General features: G+C 40.0%; 1 protein-coding gene across 1 annotated transcript in view; it reads right to left on the bottom strand.

Moving 5' to 3' along the window:
* ext1c (exostoses (multiple) 1c) overlaps window positions 1–9,504 on the bottom strand; it is a 164,154-nt gene extending 154,650 nt beyond the window's left edge. Inside the window, exon 1 of the mRNA XM_072448190.1 lies at window positions 8,413–9,504. Coding sequence (XP_072304291.1) covers window positions 8,413–9,359 — 947 coding nt within the window. The 5' untranslated portion in view covers window positions 9,360–9,504. The remainder of the gene's footprint in view (window positions 1–8,412) is intronic.
* Window positions 9,505–12,642: the final 3,138 nt, after the last annotated feature.

The following is a 12,642-nucleotide window of genomic DNA, read 5'->3' as shown; positions in this document are numbered from 1 at the left end:
TACTAGATTTACTAAATACTATTACTACTAGATTTACTAAATACTACTGCTACTAGATTTACTAAATACTATTACTACTAGATTTACTAAATACTACTACTACTAGATTTACTAAATACTACTACTACTAGATTTACTAAATACTACTACTACTAGATTTACTAAATACTACTACAACTAGATTTACTAAATACTACTACAACTAGATTTACTAAATACTACTGCTACTAAATTTAATTGTAAAATACTAGAATTACTAAATACTACTGCTACTAGATTTACTAAATACTACAACTACTAGATTTACTAAATACTACTATGACTAGATTTACTAAATACTACTATGACTAGATTTACTAAATACTACAACTACTAGATTTACTAAATACTACTGCTACTAGATTTACTAAATACTACTATGACTAGATTTACTAAATACTACTACTACTAGATTTACTAAATACTACTACTACTAGATTTACTAAATACTACTACTACTAGATTTACTAAATACTACTATGACTAGATTTACTAAATACTACTACTACTAGATTTACTAAATACTACTGCAACTAGATTGACTAAATACTACTACTTCTAGATTTACTGCATTATCCCCAGATGAAGTTGAAGTGGTGTATTTTAGAACGTCCTGATGCATTATATTTGCACAGAAAAAAACGTTTATAATTGATTAAGCTGAGTTATAAAACCTCTTTTTTCTGGAGAGGTTTTGGGTCAGGGTTGTAGCTGCTGCACACCCGCATACTTTTGTTTTGAAAGACAAGATTCTGATGCATTTGCCACCAAAGAATTGTAAAAGATGCACAATAAAAGCTGTCACTATAACCACAATAATGTACGAACTGGAAGTATATCTGAAGCTGCATATTTCAAACTACACAATCCTCACCACAGACGCCAGTCAACATACAGCTTGTTTTAATACAACAAGTATTTTAATAAGTGTGTGTTTTTCCAGCGCTGAGTGAGTTTTAACAGAGGAGGTTTGCTGAGCGGCCGTAGAGCGCTGCAGAATGGAGGGCGTGTTCTTTAAGCTTTTCATTAGAAACTCCACAATGAGCTCGGCTTGGATGAGAGTCTGACTGAGCCGGCGACAGGAATGATGCACGCTTTATATCTGCCTGTTTTCAATCTCCCCCAAAGGTCACGGCGGTTTAATATTTCAGCTCAATAATGACCAAAGATAGGAAATATGTCCGCCACTAACCAGACGAGTCACGGGCAAACTATTTCTGACGTGCGTTGACGTTTTGGAGATACATTTTAACCAGATAAATGTGACTATAAATTGGCTGAAAGTGAAGAAATGTTACAAAATCACAAACTATGTATCTAATTTGTTTGCCATTTTGATGTAATAATGCTTTAAAATAGTGTTTTTCAAGTTTGCACGGTTAACAATTGCTAAAATACTCTTAGTATTGCAGACCTACAGTGAAAATCCGGCTAACCTTTTCAAAATAGTGCAATGTTTACTCTAAGATAGAAGGACAAAGCTGTTAAATCCAGTTAAATTATTGACCCAAACTGTGCCAAAATTGGGGCAAGGTTTGCTCTACAAAAATGTACAAAATAAATCAGGATTATTTTAGGATTACATCAGGATTAAACCAAAACCCAAAATTTAGGGTGTTTACACTTGCACAAACACCAAATTGGGCCAAAACCTGGAACTAAGCATGGACCGGACGAGGGATTTACCAGGACTAAACCAGGAGCAAATCAGGTCTATATCAGAAACAAAGTGTGAGCGCGGCCTAAACCAGAACTAAACCAGGTCTAAAAGAGGTTTGAACATAGACTTTACTTAAATATACACTTAAACCAGGACTAAAAGAGGTTTGAACATAGACTTTACTTAAATAAACACTTAAACCAGGTCTAAAAGAGGTTTAAACACAGACTCTCCTTAAATATACACTTAAACCAGGACTAAAAGAGGTTTGAACACAGACTTTACTTAAATATACACTTAAACCAGGTCTAAAAGAGGTTTGAACGTAGACTCTCCTTAAATATACACTTAAACCAGGACTAAAAGAGGTTTAAACACAGACTCTCCTTAAATATACACTTAAACCAGGACTAAAAGAGGTTTGAACACAGACTTTACTTAAATATACACTTAAACCAGGTCTAAAAGAGGTTTGAACGTAGACTCTCCTTAAATATACACTTAAACCAGGACTAAAAGAGGTTTGAACATAGACTTTACTTAAATATACACTTAAACCAGGACTAAAAGAGGTTTGAACGTAGACTCTCCTTAAATATACACTTAAACCAGGACTAAAAGAGGTTTGAACGTAGACTCTCCTTAAATATACACTTAAACCAGGACTAAAAGAGGTTTGAACATAGACTTTACTTAAATATACACTTAAACCAGGACTAAAAGAGGTTTGAACATAGACTTTACTTAAATATACACTTAAACCAGGTCTAAAAGAGGTTTGAACGTAGACTCTCCTTAAATATACACTTAAACCAGGACTAAAAGAGGTTTGAACATAGACTTTACTTAAATATACACTTAAACCAGGACTAAAAGAGGTTTGAACATAGACTTTCCTTAAATATACACTTAAACCAGGTCTAAAAGAGGTTTGAACGTAGACTCTCCTTAAATATACACTTAAACCAGGACTAAAAGAGGTTTGAACACAGACTCTCTTTAAATATACAGTTAAACCAGGACTAAAAGAGGTTTGAACACAGACTCTCTTTAAATATACACTTAAACCAGGTCTAAAAGAGGTTTGAACGTAGACTCTACTTAAATATACACTTAAACCAGGTCTAAAAGAGGTTTGAACGTAGACTCTCCTTAAATATACACTTAAACCAGGACTAAAAGAGGTTTGAACACAGACTCTCTTTAAATATACAGTTAAACCAGGACTAAAAGAGGTTTGAACACAGACTCTCTTTAAATATACACTTAAACCAGGTCTAAAAGAGGTTTGAACGTAGACTCTCCTTAAATATACACTTAAACCAGGTCTAAAAGAGGTTTGAACGTAGACTCTCCTTAAATATACACTTAAACCAGGACTAAAAGAGGTTTGAACACAGACTCTCTTTAAATATACACTTAAACCAGGTCTAAAAGAGGTTTGAACGTAGACTCTCCTTAAATATACACTTAAACCAGGACTAAAAGAGGTTTGAACGTAGACTCTCCTTAAATATACACTTAAACCAGGACTAAAAGAGGTTTGAACACAGACTCTCTTTAAATATACACTTAAACCAGGTCTAAAAGAGGTTTGAACGTAGACTCTCCTTAAATATACACTTAAACCAGGTCTAAAAGAGGTTTGAACGTAGACTCTCCTTAAATATACACTTAAACCAGGTCTAAAAGAGGTTTGAACGTAGACTCTCCTTAAATATACACTTAAACCAGGTCTAAAAGAGGTTTGAACGTAGACTCTCCTTAAATATAAACTTAAACCAGGACTAAAAGAGGTTTGAACGTAGACTCTCCTTAAATATACACTTAAACCAGGACTAAAAGAGGTTTGAACACAGACTCTCTTTAAATATACAGTTAAACCAGGACTAAAAGAGGTTTGAACATAGACTTTACTTAAATATACACTTAAACCAGGTCTAAAAGAGGTTTGAACGTAGACTCTCCTTAAATATACACTTAAACCAGGACTAAAAGAGGTTTGAACATAGACTTTACTTAAATATACACTTAAACCAGGACTAAAAGAGGTTTGAACGTAGACTTTCCTTAAATATACACTTAAACCAGGACTAAAAGAGGTTTGAACGTAGACTCTCCTTAAATATACACTTAAACCAGGACTAAAAGAGGTTTGAACATAGACTTTACTTAAATATACACTTAAACCAGGACTAAAAGAGGTTTGAACATAGACTTTACTTAAATATACACTTAAACCAGGACTAAAAGAGGTTTGAACACAGACTCTCCTTAAATATACACTTAAACCAGGTCTAAAAGAGGTTTGAACGTAGACTCTCCTTAAATATACACTTAAACCAGGACTAAAAGAGGTTTGAACACAGACTCTCTTTAAATATACAGTTAAACCAGGACTAAAAGAGGTTTGAACACAGACTCTCTTTAAATATACACTTAAACCAGGTCTAAAAGAGGTTTGAACGTAGACCCTACTTAAATATACACTTAAACCAGGTCTAAAAGAGGTTTGAACGTAGACTCTCCTTAAATATACACTTAAACCAGGACTAAAAGAGGTTTGAACACAGACTCTCTTTAAATATACAGTTAAACCAGGACTAAAAGAGGTTTGAACACAGACTCTCTTTAAATATACACTTAAACCAGGTCTAAAAGAGGTTTGAACGTAGACTCTCCTTAAATATACACTTAAACCAGGTCTAAAAGAGGTTTGAACGTAGACTCTCCTTAAATATACACTTAAACCAGGTCTAAAAGAGGTTTGAACGTAGACTCTCCTTAAATATACACTTAAACCAGGTCTAAAAGAGGTTTGAACGTAGACTCTCCTTAAATATACACTTAAACCAGGACTAAAAGAGGTTTGAACGTAGACTCTCCTTAAATATACACTTAAACCAGGACTAAAAGAGGTTTGAACATAGACTTTACTTAAATATACACTTAAACCAGGTCTAAAAGAGGTTTGAACACAGACTCTCTTTAAATATACAGTTAAACCAGGACTAAAAGAGGTTTGAACGTAGACTCTCTTTAAATATACACTTAAACCTTAAATATATACTTAAACCAGGACTAAAAGAGGTTTGAACACAGACTCTCTTTAAATATACACTTAAACCAGGACTAAAAGAGGTTTGAACATAGACTTTACTTAAATATACACTTAAACCAGGACTAAAAGAGGTTTGAACATAGACTTTACTTAAATATACACTTAAACCAGGTCTAAAAGAGGTTTGAACGTAGACTCTCCTTAAATATACACTTAAACCAGGACTAAAAGAGGTTTGAACGTAGACTCTCTTTAAATATACACTTAAACCTTAAATATATACTTAAACCAGGACTAAAAGAGGTTTGAACACAGACTCTCTTTAAATATACACTTAAACCAGGACTAAAAGAGGTTTGAACATAGACTCTCTTTAAATATACACTTAAACCTTAAATATACACTTAAACCAGGACTAAAAGAGGTTTGAACACAGACTCTCTTTAAATATACACTTAAACCAGGTCTAAAAGAGGTTTGAACACAGACTCTCCTTAACACTTAAACCAGAACTAAACGGTAACAACATATTTATATCTAATGACGCACGCACAACGTCCTCAGGTTTAGAATGACGTACGACTGTCGTCTGTTTAAAGGGAGGAAACCGGTTAAAACACGACCCTTTGAAGCTGAAACAATGGCTGCAAGAGTTGATGAAAGAAATGTTAACGTGATGGAAAAAATGACCTTTTACTCGAGATCGAAAGCTGCTAAATTCGCTGGTCAAACACACTCCAAAGTATAATAGCTTTCGTAGAAGCCAGAAAAAACTGATTGTGTTCAGTTTTTTGCTTAAGTTTATGTCTGTTAAACATCGAAAAAGCAAAAAAAAACACGACTAAACTGATAAAGCCTGTGATCACATTAAATCCTGAACCATAGAGTCCAATGTAACAGTTTTATGGACCATTAAATCACATTATAATGGGATGTTTACTCTATACAGCGGCTAACAAGACTAAGCCAATAGTAATGACCTCTTCATGGATTACTAAACACATATAATCTCCGGGCCGTTTCAAATTAATTATCTATGACGCTGTTTCTCAATGGCAGTGGTTCTCAAACTGGGGTTACACGAAGCAGGGGGTTATAATCTTTGAGGTCTATCACTTTCTGTCCTCGTTAGTCCTGATTACGTCTTGGCATTGACCTTGGTTTTGTCTGATAACGGAGATCAAGGCCCATCTCTTCAAGTTGCGCATTTTAACGACGATTCTCGCATTAAAACTACAAACGACCGTCGACCCAGATCTAAATGTCGGGGGACGCGAGTTTGTCTGAGTCTTTGATGTCATCAGACGCCGCCAGACTTCATAAAAGCCCCAAACAGTCCAAATTGTGATCTCGTAAAAGCGGGACAGAAATAACCGCTCGGGAGACGGCACGGCTGCGATCGCTCGAGGAGAATACGCGACATCCCCCAAAATAAACAACAACGGGGCAGTAAAAACGGCGTGTGAAGTTCAAACTGGCACGAAATGACAAAACCGCAGCGAATTGGTCAATAAAAACAACGGCGTAGTTGACGATGGAAAAAAACAGTGACGGCGCTTCATTTATCAGGGTGCTGCTTAAGAATATGGAAACGGTGAATAAAACAGAGCAGCGTCATGTCGTTTTTGTTTTTTTTGGAGGTTTAGAACGTCAATTTGAAAAGATATTTGCCACATACAGATTTCTAATGTCAATTTCTTTACGTAGAAACGCAAATGAGGCGATTGGCTTTAAGAGTGTAAGGAGAAAGCTATTGAAAACCTGTCTTGAACTAAAGTAATGTATAAATACAGACTTTAAAGGTGCACAATGTGATTTTTCTGGTAATGGGCAGGGCTGGACAGCATATCAGGAAAAGATTGCGATATTGGAGCGTTTCGGAAAGTTGCGCAGAGATTTTTATTGATAGTTTTATGTATTAATCGTGCGTTTGTTGCATGTGTTTTGACTCTTGCCCAATCAGACGTGACCTTGAACGTGCACCATGTAATTAGCCGATTCCACACAGTCACTAAACACAAAACTGGCTTTAGAAGAGAGAAGAAAAAACATCGTAGCTACGTAGACCCGGTGTCATGGCATCGTAGCTCGCTGCTAAATGTACTGCGCAAAAATACTTTCAACCACATGGATTCTTACTGTGAGAGAGCTCGCCTTGTGCTGGTGATGTCACGAGCTTGTCCACATGGAAAATGTAGATGCGATAGAGCAGGTGGCGGACCATCCAGCAGAAAAGTTACATAGTGCAACTTTAAAGCGATACACAGCAAGTAGCAACAGCGATGCTACCTGATGCTGAAACTAGCATCGAAACTCATGTGGACGAACATCGATGCAGAAAGAAAATAATAACATATGAAGGAGAGAATTTTACTTTTCTTGAACAATTTTGGAATCATCTCGTTATTATTCGAGCACTAGTATAAGACCGCATGAGAAACTATACGTGTGTTGAGTTGAAAATGTCATTCCACTGTCTAAAAAACTGTATTTGTTTTATGTATTTAACCTGTATAAACATTTTGAACTGAATTTCAGATTTTTATTCAGATTTGTTCAACTTTTTCAACTATAATCAGACAAAATAATCTTAAATATAATAATAATATGTGATCTTACACTACTTCCCATAGATACTTAGATCAAGAACATTATTGAACTAGTCCTACTAGATCCAAATGTATGTTATTTATGCAATGTACAGAGTTTCAATGATAGTGTATGCATAATAACCTGTATTTGTATTATGTATTTAAAATGTATAAACATTTGAACTGAATTTCTGATTTTTATTCAGATTTGTTCAACTTTTTCAACTATAATCATTTATTTTTCAGACAAGACTACTTCCGAAATAACTATATAAATCAAGAACATTATTGAACTACTGGGGAAAGGTCCAAATGTATCTTATTTCTGCAATGTACAGAGTTTCAATGATAGTGTATGCATAATAACCTGTATTTGTGCTATGGAGAATCAAGCGTCTTCCTCTTAGTATCGTCGTGACATCACAAAGACATAATATTGCATGCAGAGCGTTGCATGTTGTTGTATTCTCACGTAGACCGCCAGCGTACAGTAATATCAACAGCAGTTCGCCGGCTGAACACACAGCAAAGTGCCACGCTCTCCAGCTTTGTCAACGCACGTCTCATCGAGGCGATAAACTAAGTCAATATTGGAACGACGCTTTTCCCGCTTTGTCAACACTTTAACATGTTCAGCCACAATTCACACAAGCTTTAGTGTGCTTTACACCCATCGGGTCAACGGTAATCCAGAACACATACATGTTTTAACCGTTCAATTAAACAGATACAGAACTAATTTACATGACACGAAGCACAATAAGAACACAGTGTAATTCAAGACCAGGGAAATGATCTGGTTTCCATTTAGAACGAGTCTTAACGTGTTTTAATCCTCTTCAAATCATTCCTTATTCACGTTAGTTTTAACAACATTTCTCATCTTACAAACAATTTACGACATTTTAACCCTGTTTATGTTTCACTTATTGAACAATGAGTAGTAATACACCAAACAACCTTACAACAATTCTCATTTTACGTTCCGATACAAGCAACGCGCATTTCACACGGTCAAAAAAAGCAGCTTCAAATCAGATTTCAGTAAAAACGTGTCTTACCTTTCGTACTCCAGGTTGTCATGGTCACACCGTGCGTCTTTGTGCTTCTCCCAGTCCTTCCCGTGTTTGCAGGTGGTCAGCGACACGATGTCCTTCCCGTTGTGGATGTGATGGAGCGCGTTCCTCGTGTCCGACCCGATCCCCGTCAAATACCGCTTCCCTTTGAACATCAGCAGGTACTTCCGTCGCGGCGGGACGGCGTTCCGCACCAGCCAGCCCCGCTCGCCGCCTTTTTGAGGGTGATCCTTGGAGAACAACGGTATGGACACGTCAAAGCCAGGCCTGAAGTGTTCCGTGTTGAGGCTCGCCTTCGCCAACATGGCTTGCCCGATATTGAACCCGAGGTCTTCTGTATAGTTGGGCCACGTTCCGGAATATAAGTTAAATATCAAGTGATTGCGGCCGTCGTTCCACAGCGGATAGCCACGGATACGGTCGTCGACGTTTTGCACGAACTGTCCCGAGAGCTGGTCACGATCTAGAGTGTCTATGCCGAGCACGAACAGGCACGCCTCCCGCGGGTCGGTCGTGTAGTACCTCGAATCGGCGATGGACGTTAAGATCTTCCTGTAGCTCTCCGACACGCGGTCGTTCTTCTCCAACGGGTAGATGTACACCCGGAACCCCTCGCGCCCCCGCCGCCGGCATCGCGAGAAGTCGAAGCACGTCTCCATGCGGCACCGGCTGTCTTTGTATATCGCCGACCACGCTTGGCGCCGCTGCCTGGGCGACTCCGCCGTCCCCGGGTCCGTCTGCAGCTCCGCCAGGTGGGCATACCTCGGCAGGAAGGCGCGGTCCGTCCAGTTGGGCCAAAACCGCACCACCTCCGCTCTGTGTCGCGTCAGGAGCCTCAGCACCCTCAGCTGGACCCCTCCGCCCCAGTAGAAGAGGAGCAGCCAGCAGCACGCGCACAAACCCAGCAAAACATACTTCTTACGCGCCTGCATTTATGGGCTTGTCCTCGATATGGGCCTCAATCGGGCGCAACCGTTAACAAGGCGATTCCAGTTCGGGGCGATGCACCGGCGAGGACATCACTGCCGCAAATCGGGACAGTCCAAAAAAAGGAAGTGTGCGAATTTCACTCTCCTTCTGTTTCCTCCATGGACTCGCCACTTCGAACTTGTCCACGATTTTCGTCGCTGCACGTGAACGCCAGTTTGCGAATCGCTCAGAAAGTCTCAAAACTGACTGATGCTTTTCGAGGACATATTTCTTTGCTCGGTGGGGCAAAAAAATGCTCCCGAAACGTTGCCTACTCCGCGGACTCTTGACTCTCAAATGGTTTCAGAAGGGTGCGGCTCCGATCGCCGTCTCTTCTGCTGTCCCGCCATGTCCAGAGCGATAGTGGGAGACTTTGGGAGGGCGGTTTTCGGGGGAGTTTTGGGCGCGCTGCTGCCTCATGGTGTCGACTCGGTGACCGCACCTGGGAGGGGTAAACAAACAGGAACACAGATGAGCACAGAGTTCGCAGAGCGCCAGAAGCCGCAGTGCGTTAGACACACTTTCTCCGGGAATGCGAGTCGACGGTTGTGACGGTTGCTCTCTGAAAAGACGCATTCACTTACACATAATGAAGAGCAGTGTTTGACAAATACAAATATATACGCACGTGTTTTCCAATGTATATGCGTTATGAAACTAAACGAACGCCTCGACAGATATAAACCTGGAAAAAGTATTAATTTAATCTGCTGTAGACCTTTATTTGACAGGTCTACACTTTTGCATTTGCTCTTGCAGTTAATTTGAACAAATACTACTAAAATTACCGGATTTCTTTTAACTTTTTTGTTTCTTTTCATGAGGCATTTTGTATTCAGACGTTATTCGTAAAAATATGCGATAAAACTGAATTAAATCAATAAAAATAACCAAATAAAATCCCTTCACCGCCGCTATAAAGTGTAATAATTCAACGTAACATTTAAAGTTGCGCGGCGTAACCTTCTGGTGGAAGGTCCGTCGCCTGCTTGTTTCCATGGAGATGTTATTGCTTTACCTGGAATGGTTCAAGTGACATTTGTACAAAATAACTGGAACTAAACCTGGTCTTGAACCAGCTTTGTAGATTGATACAAACATTTTGAACTCACTTTCTGATTTTTATTCAGATTTTTTAAACTTTTATTCAGATTTTTTCAACGTTTATTCAGATTTTTCAACTTTTTCAATTATAATCATTTATTTTTCAGACAAAATAAACTCAAATATAATCCATGTGGTTTTATACTACTTCCGATATAAATATATAGATTATATATAGAACATTATTGAACTACTACTTATTGAAGGAAAGGTCCAAATCTATCTTTTTATGCAATGTATATAGTTTTAATAATAGATTTAGCATTGATTATTAATATCTATGTGTGAACAAACCAGGTCAATGCCAGAACTAAACCAGGACCAGGCCAGAACTAAACCAGGACCAGGCCAGAACTAAACCAGGACCAGGCCAGAACTAAACCAGGAGCAGGCCAGAACTAAACCAGGACCAGGCCAGAACTAAACCAGGAGCAGGCCAGAACTAAACCAGGACCAGGCCAGAACTAAACCAGGACCAGGCCAGAACTAAACCAGGACCAGGCCAGAACTAAACCAGGATCAAGCCAGAACTAAACCAGGACCAGGCCAGAACTAAACCAGGACCAGTCGGAACTAAACCAGGACCAGGCCAGAATTAAACCAGGATCAAGCCAGAACTAAACCAGGACCAGGCCAGAACTAAACCAGGACCAGGCCAGAACTAAACCAGGACCAGGCCAGAACTAAACCAGGATCGAGCCAGAACTAAACCAGGACCAGTCAGAACTAAACCAGGACCAGGCCAGAACTAAACCAGGACCAGGCCAGAACTAAACCAGGACCAGGCCAGAACTAAACCAGGACCAGGCCAGAACTAAACCAGGACCAGTCGGAACTAAACCAGGATCGAGCCAGAACTAAACCAGGACCAGTCAGAACTAAACCAGGACCAGTCGGAACTAAACCAGGATCGAGCCAGAACTAAACCAGGACCAGTCAGAACTAAACCAGGACCAGGCCAGAACTAAACCAGGACCAGGCCAGAACTAAACCAGGAGCAGGCCAGAACTAAACCAGGACCAGTCAGAACTAAACCAGGACCAGGCCAGAACTAAACCAGGACCAGGCCAGAACTAAACCAGGACCAGGCCAGAACTAAACCAGGATCAAGCCAGAACTAAACCAGGACCAGGCCAGAACTAAACCAGGACCAGGCCAGAACTAAACCAGGACCAGGCCAGAACTAAACCAGGACCAGGCCAGAATTAAACCAGGACCAGGCCAGAACTAAACCAGGACCAGGCCAGAATTAAACCAGGATCAAGCCAGAACTAAACCAGGACCAGGCCAGAACTAAACCAGGACCAGGCCAGAACTAAACCAGGACCAGTCGGAACTAAACTAGGACCAGTCAGAACTAAACCAGGACCAGTCAGAACTAAACCAGGACCAGGCCAGAACTAAACCAGGACCAGGCCAGAACTAAACCAGGACCAGTCAGAACTAAACCAGGACCAGGCCAGAATTAAACCAGGACCAGTCAGAACTAAACCAGGACCAGTCAGAACTAAACCAGGACCAGTGTGATCGGCCGTTAGACGTTCACAGAAGTCTTTTGTTGTCATTTACCTGAACATAAACAGAGCGTTTACACTGAGCCCGCCTCAAGGTGAAAAAGAGCAGTGTTCACGCTGCCACAGCCTGTGACAGGGCCATGTGACAGGGCCATGTGACAGGGCCATGTGACAGGGCCATGTGACAGGGCCAGACAAAGACTTTCACCTGCACCGCTCTCTCTTCTCCCCCAACATCTCTCCCCAACTTCAACCTCTCATTCTCTCTTATCTCCTCCCCTCTCTGCTTCTCTCTCATACTAGCCCTTCTCGTTCTCTCTCTCTCTTTTTCTCTTCTTTTCTCTCTACTCTCTCCCTCTCTGCTTCTTTCTTCTCTCTCCCTCTCTCTGCTTCTCTCTCTATCTCTACCTCTCTGTTTCTCTCTCAAGCCCTTCTCGTTCTCTCTTTCTTCTCTTCTTTTCTCTCTACTCTCTGCTTCTCTCTCTCTTCTATCGCTGTCTCCCTCTCTCCAAACATCTCTCCTCCTCTCCCCTCTATCCCTCTCTCATTGCTCCTGCTCTTGCCCTCTCACTTTTCCTTTCACTTTTCTTTCCTTCTGTTTGATCATTTCTCCCCATTGCCTTCTTTC

Source organism: Eucyclogobius newberryi, unplaced genomic scaffold (assembly GCF_026437365.1).
Source record: "Eucyclogobius newberryi isolate DKJ021-1_F unplaced genomic scaffold, fEucNew1.0.hap1 SCAF_16, whole genome shotgun sequence".
Classification (NCBI taxonomy): domain Eukaryota; kingdom Metazoa; phylum Chordata; class Actinopteri; order Gobiiformes; family Gobiidae; genus Eucyclogobius; species Eucyclogobius newberryi.
Note: the sequence above shows the minus strand (reverse complement) of the source record. Positions and strands in the feature narration are given on the sequence as shown.